Below are 22,095 nucleotides of genomic sequence, written 5' to 3' on the forward strand. Positions count from 1 at the left end.
GGTCTTTGATGCTACTCTGTAAAATACGGTAACATAGAACGAATACATGGAACTCTTGTATACAAAAATTAAACTATTAACAAAAACGAGTTCGAACCAGCTTTTAATCTCGCCGAGCAAATCTATCTCATTTAGGCATTCGATCGAATTGTCATGAAATATATCGACTTATTACATAATCTATTTGTTTTAACCGAATATTAGTTGTACGAACAACCTACATAATCTATTATATTGACATTTTATGATGAGCTCAAGATCATATAACATCTTTATCGTCGACATAAGTAGATTAACATATACAGTAGATTCATACAAAGATGTCAAAGTATATATACGACGACCTACTTACATAAATCGATATATCCTTCTCCCCTTTAGCTTGATAAGTCTAATACATACTCTGTTTTTCATATTAAGATGTCACCAATTTCACAAATTCTTGTTTCAGACGGACACTTTTGGTCTTATTTGTCGGACGGATAAAATATTGCCATTTTTTAAGAAAATGTAACCAATTAATTCACAAAATGTTATGACTACAGGTGTCATTTTTTACCCTGAAAATGATGTGAACAATAATGGTAACATGTTATCAGAAAATAACATTTTATTGTAAAATGATGACATGTTACCCGTCTTATTTCAGACCAAAAGCAATGGTCTTAAGAAAAACGGATTGCACTAATTTTGTCGACCGATAAATATCATAATTATAATAAAAACTTAATATTTCCTCTGTTTTTCTATTCACCCCCACTTTTCAACTTTCTCATCACATAATTTGAGATGCAACGAATATATCGAAATAAATGGGATATTAATAAATTGTACTGTGCTTTGCGTTGATGTGAATTTAAAAACAAATGTGCGGTAGCCACCCACTAGCCAAGACAGCTCCTCAGTCCCCACAACTTAACCTGGTGTTTTAGTACGACCTTGTTTACGAAATAATATCAGGTGCAAGAATGTCACCGGTCACATGGTCAAATAAGATTATCACGGTCCTGTGTCTAGACGTAAATTAGTTACACTTCACATCTAGCAGTGCATGAGATGTACGGCGTCCAACCATCAGGAACGGGAAAGGGAAGATAAAGACGAATAGACGATAGAGAGAACCAAAAGCCAGAACTAGATTAAAAAAATATGAGTGTCATAAAACGAGAAATTATAAAACCTGTACCTAAATCCAATCCCTCATTATAAGAAGTTTCGACATGGATTAACTACTCAAAAGTTGGTTGTCCAGTTAAGGTGGTTCATCTGAGGCTGCTGATAAGCCCCGACCTGTGGCACCTGAGATGGTGGGGCCACACCGACTCCAATGTTGCCTGGGCCCATATGATGATTGTTAGGAATGCCAGCAGGTTGTTGAGCATACATACCCGGAAACTGCATTTGGGATGACTGTGGGGCCGCTGTATTGAAAGATGGATGAGCGGAAAGGGATTGCATATAGGCGGGATGCGCTGCCTGCCCCTGCATATTGAAATATGGGGTAGATTGCATCCCCAGATGTTCCCTGTGGTTCTGGATCCAAATTTCGGACGTCTCAGCCTAAAAAGGATAAAAATGCAGAAATTAAGGGGCGCAAAGCGAGTGCATGGTAAATTTTTCGAGTTTCACACAATCTTTCTCCAGAAATTCATTCAACTAATTTGTCGCGGAGTTTAAATACAATAAAAATAGCGTGACATGCTTTTGATACCGTACAGAACGGACTAAAAGTATAAGAAGTTATAGCAAGACATGCATTTGGTGCAGTACAGAAAGGCCTAGAATTATAACCTAGTCGGATCTATGCTAGTGATCAAAGAAATTACAGTGTGCATACAATGAGCCAACAACGCCAAGATTGAGCTTGGCATGTTCACATGGGGGATTGAATAAATCATATGCTTATCATCGCCTATCGGTTAGCTATCACATGACCGCCCCAAGACACGTTAAAGAGTAGCTCAAAGACTTTTGGTTCATTTTACATATTCCCAAACCTACATTGCTAGCAATAAATCATTTGACTTTGTCTACCAGTATTGAACACTAGAAGTTAGACATAAGGTACTTCACCCAGTTGTATATATTCTTCTTATAATCCTTATTAGAAAGTTCCATTTCATCTTCCATTTCCTTTTTAGGCCATGTATTTTTGGTACAAAATGACAAACCTGTCCTCAATAATTGGTTTGGTTTACGAGTAATCCTCTTCTTAGTAAGCCGACTTGCACATATAATACTGACTCTTTTTATGAGTCGTCTCTAATCGTTGTGTCAACTTACTATGAGTAAAACATATAGAAGCAGAGGACGTATGAGACTTCGACACATCATACTAGCCACACAGGAGTACGTGACACTTGAACATACACCCAAGTCTGAGCTATAACTAGTGAAAAGGTAAAAGTAAAATAGCAGAACTGATGCAACCAGCAAAAAATTGTAGAATAGTAAGAGAGGTTGTAGGGCATGAAATCAATTACCTGTGGATTTGGAACATAAAGATTGTTATCTTTGTACTTCAACCTCGAAGAATCATCAAGACCCGTAGGTCCCCCAACCACTCCTGGTGCATTCATGGGATAACCAGTAGGGCTAACCAAACCACCAAAACCTGTTGGGCTGCCGGCCGGGAAAGGTTTACATTGTTGAATTCCATATTTGAAGCCATTTGCAGAAACATGGGAGCCACCACCAGGCATTAGAACATAACTGCTCCCGTTAGAGAGGTGGGGATAGCCAGGGTTACCCGAATACCCAGGAACCATAGGTGGAACGTACATTGGAGGAATAAATTGACGGTATGGCATGACATTAGCGAAATGCGATAAATGAACTTGTGGGTACATCTGGGCCATAGGGGTCTGCTGCTGCATCATAGCTACGGAGGAATCAGGAACAATGTTGGCAGAATGCGAAGTTAGAGCCTGAAAAAAAAAAAAGAACCAAAAAAGGGGTGAGTAACAACATCCGACCATAAGAGATGCAAAGTCTTCATCCCAAATAATTCATGGAAATGCAAAGAACTTAATGTGTCAACTTGATATGAAAATGCAGTGCCACACGTCCAACACAAATTACCTCTTGATTTGGCAGCTCAGTCTGGCGCACAGCGTCATCAACAGAATGCGTATAATAAGGCATGTCATACACAGGCTGTGGACCATATGCCTGTAAGCAAGCACTTGATACTTAAGTTTTCTTATCAAGAATAATAGGTGGGATAACCGACAAAGTAGCAAGCCATTTGAAAGATCACCAAGTAGCATCTAGATCATAAAAACTACTTGTATTCTAAGAAAGCCAACAACAACACCCCCGAGTGCCTCAATGGCTCCCGCAAATTGCAGGGTATGAAAACCAACATGACGGCAAAAGGCAATACAGCACACTATCCTTAGTTTCAAAAGAAACTACGTGCAAGATGCAAAGACACTCATCTCATGGACACAAGGCACCAATCTTTGCAAACAAAAAGAAAGAATACTTGTTGAATTTTAAGGAAGGCTAACATGTAAGATAATTACCATGACGCAAAGGGAAGGAAAGAATAAACGAATTAGAAAAAAAAAAAGTGAAATTTGCATAGACGCGTGAATCACTTGTTGCATCTTATGCACACAACTAAGCGCACATCACTTTAGAATTGAGCTTAAGTACATCATTTTAAAAATAGCCAAAATCTGGTTTATCTTCAACTTGAAACAGCGATGGTATGCCTAGTCACTCACTAACAGAGTGGCACCAGCTACCTTATACAACACACATTAAAAGCTACTTGGGGAGCTTAAATCTATCAGAACAGCTAATATGCCAAACAAACCCATAATCTGGGAACAATGTGCAAGAAAGCTTACAGAAAAGTTAGGCAATTCAATAGACTCTTGCGGCTGTCCTGACTTTGCAGCGGTGAAAGATGAGTTGTTGTGGACCAAGCTCATATCAGCACAATTTTCATTATTGGGAACCCCAGCAGAGTCATTTTTCTCGGGTAATGAATCTTCTGATGATTCACCAGAAGGACTGCTAGAGGCAGAATTTTGAACTTGGTCATCAAAAGCATTTATCTGATTGCTGCTGCATAACAGCAGAAAACAATTAGGGTTAGCACTGCAAACAAGAGAAATCTTTCGGCAGGAAAAAGAAGACTGAAAGTCTGGAACTAAGAAATAAAACGGAGTGCAATACAAGTCAAATAAATAAACATGTCCCTGCAACAGAACAACCCTTCCAAGGAAAAAAAAAACAGCGCATAATATAAGGAGAAATGATCATCAAGTTATTCAGAGATTTAAAAGTTATAAGCATTTAACTCAAACATTCTACATTCAGGTTAAATTCCGGCTTCCAACTGTAAAGAAACCCAAAGCATACAACTCGAAAAAGCTATTTACACAACTAACCTTGGTGAAGCCTCCACTGGTTCCAAGCCATCACCATTTTCAACAACAGCTGCGACGTGTAATGCAGACGATGGTTTCTCATTACTATCTGATTCCATGCCAATACTCCCAAAGGTCAGCCTACAGCGTTCAAACTCAGGGACACGAATGTTTTGTGCAATGATGACCTTTTGGGTATCATGAATGTTCAGATGGGTTAGCTTATCCTGCAGCTCATCTGTTTCCCTCTCCATATTCTTAGAAGTATCAGCCTGATGGGAGGCAGATTTCACAGGTGATCCAATCACACCAGGACTTGAAACACTTGGCTTTTGGTTTGTCTTGGGCTTCCATTCTTTACTAGGCAAAGCACCTAAACAATAGCAATAACAAAAAATCTCAAACCTATCAGTCCTCCACAAGAGAAGAACAATCACTTGTTCACATGCATGCAAGAAATGTGCAAAATAACAAAAGGATTAGCAGCATAATGAAGAAACATGTTAGGCATGAGTGGCACGCCTTATCTAGACATCCAAAATCCTTGATACATTATATGTTCAGAAGGTGACAAGCAGTTGGTCTCCAAAAAAAAATATGCTACACAAATTTAAATGAAATCAGACAATTAAAAAAGATCATTGTCATTGACAAGACAAATTAAGTAGCAGATTTAGTACAATCATGAAATAATGTTCAAATCAATGTCCAGGGTGAACTGCGGCTCTGCAAGAACCTGAACAGCTTTGAATGACTCAATCATGAAATAATGTTCAAATTCTCTCCCTTTTTCTTTTAAATGTACAAAATGCGAGTATGTAGACCCCCTTATAATTTACCTCCTGCACTCCAGCAACAAATTCATTCTTTTACTTCTATATTGGCGAAGAGAAAGGGACTTTGGCTAAGGCAGGAAATCAAATGAGAGTGAAAAGAGAGTAAAATAAAAAAACATCGTTACTCAACTAATGGGTAACAACAACAACAACAACAACAACATCAGAGCCTTAATCCCAAAATGATTTGGGGTCGGCTGACATGAATCATCCTTTCGAACTGTCCATGGGTGAACGCACGCCTCAAAATGCGAATAAAAAGGGAAGATGAAAAACAAAAAGGGAGAACGAAAATGTAATGGAAAGTCAAGGTGAACTTAGAGGTTTTAAAATCGAATTCCGTCTTTCTTTTATAAAAACTTAAAATTTAAATCGAGAGAAAAGATTAAAGCGATTTTTAAAAACCGAAATAGAGTTAAGGATCCGGAATGAACCAGGTCAAAACTATAAGAAAGTGGTTGTTGAAAAAGTGTGTAATAAAGGAGAGAAAAATAAATAAATTAATTTCTTTAAATTAAATGAATAAAAAAACACTAAATCTGTCAAAAACATCAAATACTAAAAATCCACATGTATCCTTTCCCTCCATTGTGCCCTCTCCGTCACCATACTCTCCTCAAGCCCCAGAACTCTCATATCGTGCTCTATCACTCTCAACCATGTCTGTCTCGGTCTTCCTCCTCGCCTCTAAGGACCTTTTTCTGTTCTCCAAGTCTCCACCTCCTAATCAAAAGTGCGTCCATAGGTCTCCTTCTCACATGGCCAAACCATCTTAATCGGTTTTCCATCATCTTGTCCTCTATTGGCGCCACTTTTACCTTTTCCCTAATCACCCTTGTACTCAACTAATGGGTAACACATATGAAAAAATGCAGTGTAAACCTATAAATGTCGATAACAAGCTAAATCATATACAGCAGCGAACCACATAATAACAAATAAATGTTAATAGATCTTACCTTTTTGCCCAGCTGGCTGTTGATGAAACCTATTGAAGTGATTGCTAGGTCTGCTTCCAGAGTTGACGACAACTGATTCAACAGCAGTTCCAGGGCCTTGGTCATTCCGAGGAATAGAATTTATATGTTTAAATGCTTGAGTTGCAGAAGAAGCTCCCAAGACCGAATTGACATTAGAAACCTTATGTTGTTGAGGTTGCTTTGGACCACTATCAGATGATTGGCGACGACCACCGACAACACCAATTTCACGCCTTATTGCCCCAACAGCTGGAGATCTAGAAACAGGGGATGGAACATGCACAGGATCGGAAGCAGACGCATAAACCCCAACGGCATTAGAGGATGCAGAACTACCTGCTTGTGACTGCGATTCAATTTGCTTAGTCACAGAGACCTGCGGGCCAAAGCCTATTGCAGTGGAAGTTTTTTCCTCCCTCTGTTCTTTTCTAGAGTTGAGATAAACCCGAAGATCAGATCCACCATTAATATTTTGAACATATTTTCCACCTGTGTGTCTTTGATTGTTTGATGCCACAGATGCACTGGAATAGAATAGAAGAGAAATAATTCAAATACAGTCGCAAAAGCAAAAGCAATAGACAACTCACTTTATAGTTCTAAAACACCCTCATAATTTTAGTGTATGCAACATATCAGACCATATAACAATGACTCCCTCTGTACCATTTATATTGACCTCGTTTGACAAGAGGTCATATATACTTAGCAATGAAATATCATTATTCGTCCTTGACATAGAATTTAAATTTAAAGATACAAGCCCTTATCATTCCCTCCCCCACAAGGAGTATCAACGGAATGAAAAGAGTATGTTATAAAGTACTTACCTACGAATTGTAAAGGAAGATGATGTTTCCGATTTATTATCAAAGGGGTTTTAGGATGGACCAAAAAAAAAGGAGACGTGGACAATATATATGGGATGGACGGAGTAATAGCTACTTTCTGATTCTCTATAGTTACTTCTTCAATCACCTAAAAGTGATATGGCAAATAAATGGGACTAGACTATCAGTAGAGTTGAAAGGTCCAATGCCATCAAAATAAGCATTACTTGGAAAAGGAAGATAAGTTTCATATCTTTGGTATCCAAATTTTGGTAAAACTCCACTTTGAGTGCATGTTGTTTGGGTAACTAGGTTTGATCGTAATTCTGATCAAATATACAAATTTATGAAAATAGCAACCAGGAAGAAATAGAAAATGACTTGTCCACTCTTTATCTATATGACAGTACCACCATGCAGAAAAAAAATAGACCATCCTACCAAAAACATGTTCAGTCAATTGACAACAACAACAACAACATTACCCCAGTGCCTCAATGGCTCCCGCAAATTGCGGGGTAAGGGGGGGTCGGATGTACGCAGCCTTACCCTTGTGTTAGCAACACAAAGAGGCTGTTTCCGAATGACCCAAGATGAAAATTGCGTTGAGAACTGCATCGAAGGACCACTACTTCACAAGAGAAAGAAGCGCAGCCACTTTAGTGAGCCATTTGGCTTTATTCCATCATAATCCAGAACCAAAGAGTAATGAATCTTTGGCTCAATTGGAAATATGGAAAATAAAGAAAAATAAACTATCAGTTGATGCACAAATCAAAACAACATTTACACCTTTCAGGAACGTTAGAGACCCGCTGAGACGTGCTTGATGATACAGCTTGAGTTGAAGACTCTGTTTCTCGAGCAACACTTTGATTAAATCTGTTGTCCCTGACTACACGAAACTCTCTGCTGGTTCCTGCACAATTAAAGTTTTTTATTAACCATAAACATACAGAAAGTACTTAAAACCTCTACTAGTGGATATCTGTCAAAAGTTTTATCAAAAAAATTGGGTGCACACATTTTAGTTAGGTGCATGGTATAATACTCTTAAACACCACAGACTTTTAATATTTTAAGTACTCGTATTTAAAGTACTCTAAAAGGCAAGTCCATAATTCTATCACACCTAATAACAAAATAGTGCCCACAAGTAATTATTATAAGAAGAATCATTTAGAAACAAAATAAATACCTCTTCTCGCATGGCCTCCTCTTCGACTATTGACAGCAGAAAAAAATTTCGGTCCTCGGCTTATATAATCATTGTGCCTCCTTGTTTCAAATTGGGCACTGTCGTCTAAGTTCTGAGAATTAATGAAATAGGTTCAGATTATAAGATTTATAATCTAATAAAACATAAGCAATCTAATATTCAGGTGTATTTACACATCAACACACTTGTAAATGTAGCATCGGTGCAAACAAGAAGTCCAGAAAAATCCTACACCAATCAATCAAAAACATATCATGCTTCACACAATCGTATGCTTTGAAGAAATGTTAAAATTGTCATCTCCAAATTGCTGATCATAAAGAGATAGTATGCATCTTGGAGCACAAAGGCAGAAATGCAGGATAGAGGTACAGGGGAAACGAATGGGGGTGTGAGGAAACAAAATATTCTCAAAAGTAAGGATACAAGTAAAATGTACTCTATATTTTAGGAATTATGGAAATATAACAGGAGAATCATAAAAATTATCAGCTCAATATGGACTAGAGTAATCACTAGTTCACTACCATTTCTTTAACACTTACAAAGTTATAAGCTCATTACATCTAAGGGGGAGTTTGGTTGGATTTATTGGAATGGATAGGAATGGATTTGATTCATTCCAATGTTTGATTGGGGTATTTTTAGAATCTCATAGCACCTCTCCCCAAAAGTTTCAAACTTCATTCCTTCATGGTATCACACTCCACTCCATTCTATTCAATTCCGACCTTTTAAACCAAACGACCCCTAAGTCTTGTTTTTAGAGAATCACAGTTGCTAAGTGAAATGGATTGCATGTTATATCATGAGTAAACATTTCAAAGATGCTCAAGGAGTCAAATGGCTTGCATAGCAACAATATAAAACTGAAATTGATCGATAACACATAGTCACATATATAGAAAACAATGAATTTTACATTGTTCACACGATCCAGTAACATCTGCTAGCAATCAAATGATCTGAATGACTAATGATTCTAGAGCATCACGAGTGCATGCCTGCTAAGGCATACTAGCTCATTGTTTTCATGTTACCACTCTGAAGTAAACGCAATAAATTTTTATAATAGCCAACAAGATAAGTATCCACAACAACATATACAAACACAATTGACAAAGAGAAAATAAGACATGAAGCTAAACTGTATAAACAAGCTCATAAGATAACATGTAAAGTACCTCTTTTTTCTTATCTCTTCGCTTCCTCACTTCATGAAAGGTATCTGGTATGGAAAAGTCATCAAGATCAGTATTTTCAACAGACCAAGAAATGCATGTATATTGAGAAAACCCAATACACTAAGGAGTACAATTAAGCACCATGAAGTTAAGACAGTAATGCAATAAGGTAAACAAAAAAATGTCCGAAATTAGAAAAGAACAACCAGGGGATGACCGCGCAAAAAAAGGCTTCAGCATCCTCACATTCCACATCAATAACAACATTACCGTGGTGCCTCAATAGCTCCCGCAAATCACAGGGTAAGGGGGAAGGCAAAATGTAGCTAAACACTAATTTATTTCTATGAAACAGTTTTCTCCTGTTTCATACAAAGTCCCACTTCCTAAACTCTTCGCCTTTATTTCGTGTTCCAAGATGTCAGTGGCTGAACCAAGATCTTCAGTTAGGGGTGGCAACAAAAATTAGGGGGAGAGGGAAGGGGAGTCTAGTAATAAAATAAGGTAAACACAAAAAAATGTTCGGAAATTTTCATTGTCCGCCGCCCCTGCTAGCCCCGTAGTACCGTCACTGCACGATGTCAAGATAATGTACAAAGAGACCCAATGAAAACCAGCATTACTACACATCATACGGTCATACCCCATATAATCACACGAGAACAAGTTCATGGTTCCCGTATTATTAACACACATTCTAACATCCCTTATCAATTACTCACTCGGTCCCAATCATTTGTTTACCTTTAATTAAAATACCTCTCACAATCGCAAAATTTCAAACTACAAAATCAAACATTAGCATTCTTCCACATTCAATTCTACACAAATCAACAACAAAATCCACAAAACCAACAAAACCCTAAAAAGGGTACCAAGATTACACTTCAGAAACCCACCAAATTTACAAAAACAAAACAAAACAAAACCGAATCAAAAGAATTACAAAAATCAAAGAAACTAATACCTTGGTGTAAAAGTTTCTGAACAGCATCATCAAGGTTCATGTTACATTCTTTAAGAGCATTGTAAATATCAGTATCAGAATGATTCCCAACAATTTCTTTAATTGATCCAATTGTTTTTCTCAAACTTGCTGAAACTGTCACCATTATTATTTCTTTACCCTAATTTTACCGGAAACAATAAGAGAAATTAACAACTACCCAGAATAAAATATTGAGTCCTAATTATTGTAATGATTGGGATTATGTTGGAGATGGATTGAATCGATGGGAGATAAAAAGAGGTGAAAATTGGGGTTTTAGGGTTTATGATTTATGGTAAACGAAAGAGCGGCAGAGGGAGGAGAAATAAAAGGGGGGGAGTATGTGAGAGAATTAGAGAGGGAAGTTTGTTTTTTGTTTGAGAGATTGAAGATTGGCTCGAGGTTTTTGAAAAATATATACGTACGAGTATTAGAGAGTATCCCGCGCTTCGCGCGGCCTGTTTTATAATTTTATTATTATAATTGATGAAAAATAATATCATTTATATATAAGCTTTATTATTTTTACTTATAAATAAAAATAAATTATTTTTTCTCAAATTATTTCTTTTAGGTTTAATTTCAATGTTTTAAAATAAAATACATACAATTTTAATTAAAACTAATATGCGATCATTAATTATGCATGATCAACGTTTTATAAGTAAATTTGTGATTGATCAAATATCATATTAATTAAAATAAAATTTACTCGAATAATGCAACAATCAACACGAAGTTCTCAAATTATATCATTTCATGATACATTATGATCAAAATCAATTAAAATTGCTCAAAATTATGTGAATAGAATTTTATGTAATTTTTAATTTTTTATGTATAAAGTGTATGTGATATTTATGTATCAAATATATACGGTCCAAACTCAACTTATTCAAATTTTTTGATTGTGTCTTGCATGTGATATGTGTCAAACATATCTGTAAGAAATTTGCACCTTTTATTTTTTTAAAACAACTTATATAATGATGTTTAAGAGTTTACCTATAAATAAAATAGGTTGAAATTTCTCAAATATTATTTTTTGAGGTTTAACTTCAAAGTATTAAAAACATAACATATAATATATTTAACTAAAAGTAATATTTTAGTTAGTCATAATCAATATTTAATACTTGACGTATACATATTTAATTGAAAATATTAAAGAAAATTGTAAAGTATTTTCTACTTTTTCATGTCGTTTATAATACTATATTACTTAATAATTATTATTTTGTTTTGATTATTCAAATGCAACCGCGATCACTGTATACATACATACATACATACTCGTACACATACTTGTTATCACACTATATAAACCTACTAAAATCTCGATCATGTGTATTCAATTGCTCGCAATATAATTCCTAGTAGTTTTCTTTAAGTTCTGTTTTTAATAAATACAATGACTCTTACAAATATATTTTTCTTAATGGATTTAATGGTCTAAGTTTTATAACTTTCACAAAATATTTTTTTTACGTAAATGTAAAACATTGTGAGACACTCACGTTAATCATCTCTACATATCAAAATATTTCAATAAATGTAATGAAAATTATACTCATATGAAAGCATTTTTCGGAATGAACTTATTTATTTGCATCTTAGAATTTTTATCAAATTTTTTTTATATAAATTTAAAATCAAATCACCGTAATTGATATATCTAATTTTATAATACATTTATTAAACTCTAATTAATACTTTGCTGATATTTATATAGCATTTATTATGTTTATATTTAATGTTGAGCTGTAATTAATATTTGTAGTTAATGCTGGGTTGACACGTGGCGCATCCACAACGCTTCAACCCAGTTTTATATATATATACTAGGTAGTATCCCGCGCTTCGCGCGACCTGTTTTAAAATTTAATTATTATAATTGAAGAAAAATAACATAGTTTATATATGACCTTTAATATTTTTACTTATAAATAAAAATAAATTAATTTTTCTCAAATTTAATTTTTCTAGGTTTATCTTCAATATTTTAAAATAAAATATATATAATTTTAATTAAAACTAATAAGTGATAATTTATTATGCTGATCAACGTTTTATAAATTATTTTGTGACTAATCAAATATCATATTAGTTAAAATAAAATTTATTCGAATAATGCAACAATCAACATTAAGTTCTCAAATTATATCATTTCATAATACGTTAGGTTCCAAATCAATCAATATTTGTTCAAAATGATGTGAATAAAATTTTATGTAATTTTTAATTTTTTATGTATAGCGTGTGATATTTATGTATCAAACATATAGAGTTCAAACTCAACTTATTCAAATGTTTTGATTGTGTTTTGCACCTGGTATGTGTCAAACATATCTATAAAAATTGCACATTTTGTATTTTTAAACAACTATATATAAATGATATTTAAGAGTTTACCTATAAATAAAGTAGGTTAAACTTTCTCAAATAATATTTTTTGAGGTTTAACTTCAAAGTATTTAAAATATAACATATAAAATATTTAACTAAAAGTAATATTTATCTAGTCATAATCAATATTTATACTTGACGTATACGTATTTTAATTGAAGATATTAAAAAAAATGTAATCTTTTTTTCTACTTTTTTACATCTTTTATAATACTATATTATTTAATAATCATTACTTATGTTTTGATTATTTAAATGCATTCGTGATCACTGTGTACATACATACTCGTACACATACTCGTTATCACACTATTTAAACCTATCAAAATCTCATATATATTCAATTTCTCGCAATATAATTTTTTTCATTCCCACATAAAAACTTACCCCTTAGTAGTTTTCTTTAAGTTATGTTTTTAAGAAATACAATGACTCTTCCAAATATATTTTTCTTAGGATTTAATGGTCTAAGTTTTATAACTTTATCAAAATGTCTTTTTACGTAAACATAAAATATTATGAGACACTCACTTTAATCATCTCTACAGATCAAAATATTTCAATAAATATAATGAAAATTATACTCAATTTGAAGCATTTTTCGCAATAAACGTAATTATTTACATTTTAGGATTTTTATCAAAATAATTTTTTAATAAATTTAGAATCAAATCACCGTAATTATTTAATGTAATTTTATAATAAAATTTATTAAGCTGTAATTAATATTTTGGTTTGAGATTTATACAAAGATTTATTATGTTTATGTTTAATGTTCAGTGTAATTAATACTCAGATTTAAAGTTTGGGTTGACACGTAGGCGCATCCACAACGCTTCAACCCGCTTATATATATATATATATATATATATATATATATATATATATATATATATATAGTATTGAGATCAAGGAAGTCCCCTTAGATCCTTTAAGTCCCTAAGTCCTCTTCTTAGCCTTTGGATGGGAAAAATAAAGGGGTAAGATTAGATCTAAAAACAATAAATGAAGGGATGAGATTGTCTGAAAAACTTGTGGCCTAAAATTAATCTGAAAAACTACCTCATTTACTCATTTCTCTTTATTCTCTCATTCAGTCATTCCCCCCTCCCTTTCTCATAAACACTCCTCCTTCTCTCTAAACTCTCATCCTCTCTAAAATAAACTCCAAAATAATCCCTCACCACCAACAATCCCACCGCCAACAACAACCCACCCTCCCAACATCACCACCCGGCCTCCACCACCTCCCACCACCCCCACCACTTCCCGACATCAACCAACCCGACGCCCACTGCCACAACATCACCACTACTCCCTCACCGGCCTCTCCAAACCCTCCGACCAACACCACTTTTCCCTCTTCTTTCACACAAATTTAAAAACCTAGATCTATATATAACTACGGCTAGATCGATATTTTCCAGGTGGTGGTTGTTGGTTTGGTGGTGGTTGCGTTGGAGTGGAAGGTGGGTCGTTTTTTTAATTAAGATTACTCTTTTTTTTAGATCTGTTTTTTTTTTTTTTTTTTTTTTTTGGTTTTGTTGAGTAGTGGCGGTGGTTGGAGAAGGGGAGGATGGTTGATGTTGGAATTTTTTTGGGTTTGTTGGTGGTGGTAGTTGGCAGAGGTGACGAAGGAGAACAGGTGGTGGGGCTGGTGGAGGGCGACTCGTAGTGTCGGACATGTAGTCGGACTGGTAATGGTGGTGGTGATTGGTGGTAGTGGTGGACCTGGTGGTTCCGGGCTGACTCGGTGGTTGGTAAATGTGATATACAAATAAAGTTACTTTATTAAGGACTAAAGTTACATCATTGAATCGTTAAAGTTACATAGAATTTAAACTAAAATTGCATAACTTCAAAAGGATGTATAAAATGGACTACATGACTAAAGTTATACTATCAAAGATTAAAGTTACACAAGTTATACATAAATTAAGTAAATTCAAAACAATGTCTAAAATGAACTATACAATTAGAAGTTATAGTTATAAAACATTAAAGTTACACCGATAAGGATTGAAGTTACAAATATTTATTTGAAATTATTCAATTTTAAGACAAGTTTTTGTATTTTTGGTCCAAGTTTATGCAACTTTAATTCAAATTCTCTTATATTTCCCCAACTTTAGCCAAATTTATGTAATTTTAGTGTCTTATGACTGTAACTTTAGCCAAATTTATGTAATTTTAGTGTCTTATGACTGTAACTTTAGCATTTTTTTAATATGTTAATTTGAAATTCTTTAATTTTTTTGTCCAAATTTATGTAACTTTAGCGTTTTAGTAGTGTAATTTTAGTCCTTTAAGAGTGTAACTCTTGCTTTACAACTTAATTGAAGTTATAGGATGTGATTTTAAATGAATTAATCTGAAAATATTCAATTTCAAGACAAGTCTTTGTAAGACTAGTAAAATGTCAATGTAACTAAACTTTAATATAAAAAAAACATGTCAGTTTTAGGGAGAAAAATTAATGTCATAGAAGTATAACTTTAATCGATAGAAGTATAACTTTAATGAAGGAGGCATGTAACTTTAGTGAGAAAAAATGTAACTTTAATCCCAACCACCACACCCTACATTAACACCACCACACACCACCCGACCACCACAGCCTACCCCACGACCCAACTACAACCACCATTACCACCACCCATAATTTTTTATTAAAAAAACAACAGATCTAAAACTTCAAAAAAAAAAAACCGCCTGACCCGCCACCACCAAACACCATGACCCAATAAAAAATCAGATCTTAATTTTTTTTTTTTTGAAAAAAATAAATAAATCTCGTTGCATTTGAATGAGGTGGTGGTGTTTGGTGGTGCTTGCATTTGGAGGAGAGAGAAGAGAAGGGCGGCGGGTGGGTTGTTGTCGTGGCAGATTTGGTCGTCGAGGGTGGTAGGCACGGGAGGAGAAGGAAGGGGAGATGAGGTGGTGGTCGGTGATTGATGCGAGGGACGTGGAGGTGGTGGTGAGTGGCGGTCGTGGTGGTGAGTGAAGAGAAGTGAGAAGATGTTTTTTTTTTATTTGGGTTTTTGTATGAAAAGAGAGGAATCAGAGAGATGTGAGATAGAGAGAAAGTGAGAAAGTGAGAATGAGTGAATGAATAATGAGTAAGAGAGGGTGATATTATTTTTTTTATTCAGATTCATTTGTGGCCATGCATTTGCTTCTAATCTCATCCCTCCATTTCTTTCATCTAAAGGCTCACATTAGGACTTAGAGACTCAAAAAAGATGAGGGACTCATTTGAACCTTGCTCTATATATATATATATATATATATATATATATATATAGGGGCGGGTTCAGGTACGAACTACCTTAACGTACGAACCGTACGAACTCACTAAAAACCAGTTTTTTTTTTTTTTTTTTTTTTTTTTTTTTTTTTTTCCAGATACATTTTACTACCTTATGGGATACACTTCTTATTAGATACATTTTAGAGCATAACCAACTACATTTTTTCAACACTAAAATTATAGATGCACTCTTAACTTTTTTAAACTAATTTTTTTGGATACATTTTATATTTTTTTTTTTTGATACACGTGACATTAAAGCCAGATACACATTATAATATTTCTGGATACACAAGTTTATACTTCCGGATACGCATCATATTAATACAAGATACACATGGTTATACTGCCGGATACACATGTATCCCGTATTAATACGGTGTGTATCTGGGGTAGTATTTTGTGTATCCAACCTCCTACCATACTACCACAGCCCACCACCACCAACCGCCACCACCCCCACCGCCATGAGCACTGCCCCACCACCCCCACCGCCATCAGCACTACCCCACCATCGCCCCCACCACCACCACCATCTCCGTCACCGTCACCACCAAGTTGATCCCAACTAACATCACACCAAAGACCACCACGACCACCACACAAGTTAGTACACCCGGATATTTGTGTATCTCCATACAGTAGGTTGTGTATCTTGGAGCATTGCTTTATGGACCCACCTCCAACCACCACCACCGCACACTGCCACCACGCCACCGCCACCACTGTCACCGCCACCGCCACCACAAGTCAAAATACTAAGGGCACTCCAGAAGCATGTGCCATGTAGTCCTCCAATTTTAATAAAGTGATTTCTCCCAAAAGGAGCATCATTAGGATATTTGAAAAGGTTCGCATTCAAGTGGTAGAAACTTGAAAAAGGATGCCAAACTATTCAAACTATCACATACTAGAATATGCACTTGTTATAACACACTTTGGTTTAGGTAACCAGATTCACTCAAACCCCTGCCAAAAGCGAAATGATTCGAGTTGGGAAGCTTCCTGTAAGAGTGAAATTGCAGACCTTCTTGGTGATTTAATCCACTAGTAAAAACTACACTCTCTTTTACAGTACACAACTACCACTCTCTCTCAGTTTGTACCCGTCTTTATTCTCTTTTATAGAATGTTGAATATACTATTCTCTTTTACAGTAAACAATATTTCGACACACTTAAACAATCACCACCATATTTCGACACCAACAAAACCATCATTAACCCCCGACGGCCAACACCATTTTTTCAAGACCACCACCACGACCAACCTCCACTCACCACTCTATTATCACCGGAACGCCACAATAATTGAAAGGAGACCGGATCTGGTCGAAAAAAGACAAGGAAACCAGATCTCGCCTTAATATTCACACGGTAGCAAAACAGACTGAAAACAGGCGGGGGTGATTCGGTGATTTGTTTGATTTGGACTGCATAAGTTGGCTTGGTTAGTTAGAATGTGTAAAGGTGATATTTCAAGTTGGCTTAGTCAGATCTCGCCGGCAAACCACCATTGCTCGATTTTTTGAAAATAGTCGACGTTATTGTCGCCGACGACGAGCGAAAACAGGCGGGGGTGATTAAATCTGGGGGAAAGAGAGACGGACAAAGATGGGTTGGAACTCACTTGGAAGGAAGCGCCGTCGTTGTACGAGATTTGATGGTGGAGCAATGGTGGTATGCCGGCGAGGTTCACGCCGGAGCTCCGGTGATGATATGGTGGTGGTAGTTTGTTGAATAAGAATTAAATGAGGGAGTTTTGGGGGTTAGTGTGTGTATGGGGGAGAAATATGAAACGCAGGAAGTATTTAACAGCCTTTTATTTGTTTAATCTAAGGGCTGAGAAGGAGTTCGCACCGTAATTTAGTTCGTACGGGATCCTGATTCTATATATATATATATATATAAGATATTAATATTAATATTAATATTAATATTAATATTAATATTAATTTTTTGTACCAAGAAAAATAATATAATTTTAATTATTTTGCTTGATTTTAGGAATTTTATTTAAAAAAATATATTATTTGGTTTCCTTTGTCGGTCTATCCCACTTATCATAAGACGGGTTTATCTATAGATGTCACATAGTTTATATAGTTATGAAATGTGGTAATCATGAATAAATTTCAAATTTCATCGGCATCAATTTTGCCGTGAAAGCTCCTTTTACACCCAAAAAAAATAAAATAAGACGAGTTCATATATGGCAATGCTTTTAGCCGCTCGGCTAAGTGGAAGTATTCTAAATAATGTAGGTTTTAGGTTTAAATCTCATGTCTATTGTCCTGTGACTTATGCACTTATGCCTCATTCTCATTCAACACCATAAAAAGGGGTCCGTATAATAATGATGTAAATGTTATTCTCTCAAATTTGTAGGATGGTTTGTTTATTTACTAGGAGTATATGCAAATAGGTGGACTTTAGGCAATAAAAGAATGTCTTTACGTGTAGTTATCTGTATTTGTTTGTATATTATTGTTATTTCTTGAAACTATAGTTTTGTAGTATGGAAACCATATCAGCAAATATCGACATATGATTGGATTACGATATGGTGTATATTTTAGAGTATAATGTATATTGTATAGGTTATTCAGTTGCTATATTTGAGGAGCATTGACGATAACAATAAAAGGTGTGATGAATTGTTTGGTTTAATTCATGTGGACATTTGGGGAAAATACCCTATTGTTAGTTTATCTCGAGCCCATTATTTCTTGACTATAGTAGACGACCATAGTCGGAGTGCGTGGATTTATTTAATGAAAGAGAAAAGTGAGGCGAGTAAGTTCATGAAAATTTTCTGCCAAATGGTTAAAACTCAATTCGACAAAATTGTTAAGATCATTCAAAGTGACAATGGAAGTGAGCTTTTATCCGGGGAAATGAAGCATTACTATGAGAATAATGGGATTCTATTCCAAACTAGCAATGTAGACACCCCACAACAAAACGGGAGAGTTGAGAGAAAACATCGTCACATCCTTGAAAAGGCTAGAGCATTGCGATTTACGGGTCATTTACCTATTCAGTTTTGGGGAGAGTGTGTTTTGACAGCGGCTTATCTCATAAATCGAACACCAATCCCTTTACTTCAAAATAAAACTCCATATGAAATTCTATATCAAAAGAAACCAAACTTGACCAATCTCAAAGTCCTCGGATGTTTATGCTATGCCCACAATAAAGACAAACCTCGTGACAAGTTTGGGGAACGGGGAAAGCGATGTTTGTTCCTAGGTTACCCGGCCACAAGGCAAGAAAGGGTGGAAAGTGTATGATCTAAACACTCAACAGGTTTTCGTCTCGCGAGATGTAATGTTTTTTGAACATGTCTTTCCTTTCTATGAACCGAGTGAGTCAGACAAGCAAATAAGTAATACGGATGAACAAGTTGTTTACATTGAGGATAACTCAGAATTAGCAGAGGAACAATATATCGAGAATAATGCAGAAACTGTTGAGAGAGCAGTATCGAATAATGGAGGACATAACGAAACAGAGGGTCAAAGTGAGCAAGATTCGTTTTTGAATGTGTCGAATGAAAATGGAGGCAGTGCAAGTGGAGGTAATGAAACTAGTTCAACACAAAATATAGAGAATGAAAGGGTTGGTCGAGGAGCTAGAGAACAACGGGAGCCATATTGGAGGAAGGACTATATTTGCAAGTTGACAAGAATTGTAAAACCCATCGTCAATGCTCATCACGATCAATCGAACTCCAAGAAATCAGGTACTCGTTATCCTCTAGTTAATTATATTGACACCAAATGTTTTTCCAATTCCCACAAAGTTTTTCTAACAAAAATTGATGAGATAAAAGAACCAGCCTATTATCATGAGGCAGCCAGAGATGCGAAATGGAGGGAGGCGATGAACAAAGAAATTGAAGCGTTGGAAAACAATGGGACTTGGAAGATCGTGCAACTACCGACCCATAGGCTGTAAATGGGTATACAAGGTGAAATACAAGGCCGATGGGACCGTTGAACGGTATAAGGCACGGTTGGTGGCACAAGGGTTCACTCAAGTGGAAGGAATTGATTACCACGAGACTTACGTTCCGGTGGCAAAGATGACGAGTGTCCGTTGTTTGTTGACCGTAGCATTGGCAAAGAAGTGGAGTATTGAGCAATTGGACGTCAATAAGGCGTTTTTACATGGAGATTTAGAAGAAGAGGTATACACGAGGATTCCACAAGGGTTTGAACGAAAGGGGGAGAATCGAGTTTGCAAATTATTGAAGTCTATCTATGGCCTAAAACAAGCATCTCGTAATTGGTTTGCAAAACTTACACAATTCTTGGTGAGGTATGGTTTCGTTCAATCCTTGGCCGATTATTCTTTATTTACCTACTGATGGGGCATATTCTGCACCCGCTGACCGAGTCAACATATTGAGCAAGGTCAAAGATATCCACAACAAGTCAACATCTCCGACGCAGCCAGTCGGCCTGTCACTTGGGTCTCGGCTAGGCAACCGGCCAGCCGGGAGACATATCCGCATACTCACATCCAAGACCCCTCGGCATGGAGTCAACTCGGCCAGCCGGCCTGCCATGGGTCCCTCGGCCGAGGGTAGAACAGTCTTTCCACCTGCTCTGCCACTTGGCCACTACGTGACAAAAGGTGAAAGTCTATAAATACTCCACTTCTCTCATTGAGAAAAGGATCCGAAAATAATCGAATAATCCACACTTCATCTCACAATACACTAATCTGGTATAAACTCCCTTATCTCTCTACAATATACTTTGCCAAGTAACACACAACTTAATCCCTTTTAAGTTTACTGACTTGAGCGTCGGAGTGAGTACGCTCGGTACCAAGCCGAGCCCTCAGTTTGTTCATTGTTTCAGGAGAGCCCGAAAGGAAGAGTCAAGCAAAGTCATCATTCTACAAGCTTACGTGGTAACAAATCCTGCTCCGGAATTACGTGACCTCCTCTTCAACATCGATGACCACCTGCTGCTTTTGGACCACAGGGATTGAAGACTGAGCCGGAGTTGACGCCGTCGCCGCCATAGACGTTGCCTTTGGCTTGCGGCGCGGCACGTTGTAGACACCTCGTTTCTGCACCCCTCGCAAACCACCCGGTGATGATTGGGCCGCATGTTTGTTTCGCGGAACGATTAGTGACAGTTCGTAAGTTTATCGTCAAGTGATTGCTCAAACATTTATGTCAACCTCTTAGTTGTCATCTACGTGCCGATACGGTCGTTTTGGCAGTAATTAGAGTACATTCGGAGTCCGGGTCAAAAACCGTCTCCATTTCCTGATAGCTGTTAAATCCCGAGTCAGAATGTTCTGGAATGTTCCGGATATTTCTATTCCATATTTATCAAATTTTATCTTTTGGCAAACAATATCCCGTAATATTCAAAAGATAATCGAATTAAATCCGTCCTACCATAACTTAAACACGGAAATCTTTCTTAAGCGGAGAGAGAAACCTCCGGGAACAGACGCAAGCCAGTCTGCGCCTCTTCCAAGAGACGCAGTGTCTGCTGCGCCTCTTCCCAGGCCCTTCTTTGCATGATTTACGTATCTTTTTTATATCTTTCCGAGATTCACTTCCAAAGAGTCTCCGAAACCCTATTCCTTCACGTGATTAGTATAAATAGGAGCTTTCGTTCCTCATATTTCTCACGCGAGTGTCCGCCCTTCTCTTCTCCCTTTGCATTCTAGACTTCGTTCTTACTAATTGGCGCCTACGTGCTTGGACTTCCGACCACGTAAGCTCGGATCTTCCGGTACCACCTCTCTCCGTTGCATGACCGACCAATTTGACCACTACACTCAATCAATCTAATTAATCAACTTGTTAAATCGTTTTCCTCTTTCGAGGGCACTCTTTCCTTGCATTCGCGTCGAGCATTCACTAATCGATCTTCTTAGTTCTTCTCGTTCCGTCAACATGTAAGTCTGAGGGTGTATAATTCTCTTTAT

General features: G+C 36.3%; 1 protein-coding gene across 2 annotated transcripts; it reads right to left on the reverse strand.

The window, feature by feature from the left end:
* Positions 1-1,114: 1,114 nt before the first annotated feature.
* Positions 1,115-10,844, reverse strand: LOC141633638 (uncharacterized). 2 transcript variants are annotated; one of them, XM_074446069.1, is made up of 10 exons: positions 10,399-10,844; positions 9,432-9,475; positions 8,227-8,338; positions 7,821-7,947; positions 6,178-6,722; positions 4,404-4,755; positions 3,858-4,074; positions 3,082-3,171; positions 2,484-2,927; positions 1,115-1,560 (listed from the first exon to the last, which is right to left on the reverse strand). In XM_074446069.1, the coding sequence occupies exons 1-10, from the start codon at positions 10,541-10,543 to the stop codon at positions 1,234-1,236; spliced, it is 2,403 nt and encodes an 800-aa protein (XP_074302170.1). In that variant the 5' UTR covers positions 10,544-10,844; the 3' UTR covers positions 1,115-1,233. The 2 variants fall into 2 exon arrangements, with proteins under 2 accessions (XP_074302170.1, XP_074302169.1); XM_074446068.1 differs by having other exon boundaries at positions 3,858-4,077; positions 10,399-10,807.
* Positions 10,845-22,095: the final 11,251 nt, after the last annotated feature.

Source organism: Silene latifolia, chromosome Y, assembly GCF_048544455.1.
Source record: "Silene latifolia isolate original U9 population chromosome Y, ASM4854445v1, whole genome shotgun sequence".
In the NCBI taxonomy this organism is placed as follows: Eukaryota; Viridiplantae; Streptophyta; class Magnoliopsida; order Caryophyllales; family Caryophyllaceae; genus Silene; species Silene latifolia.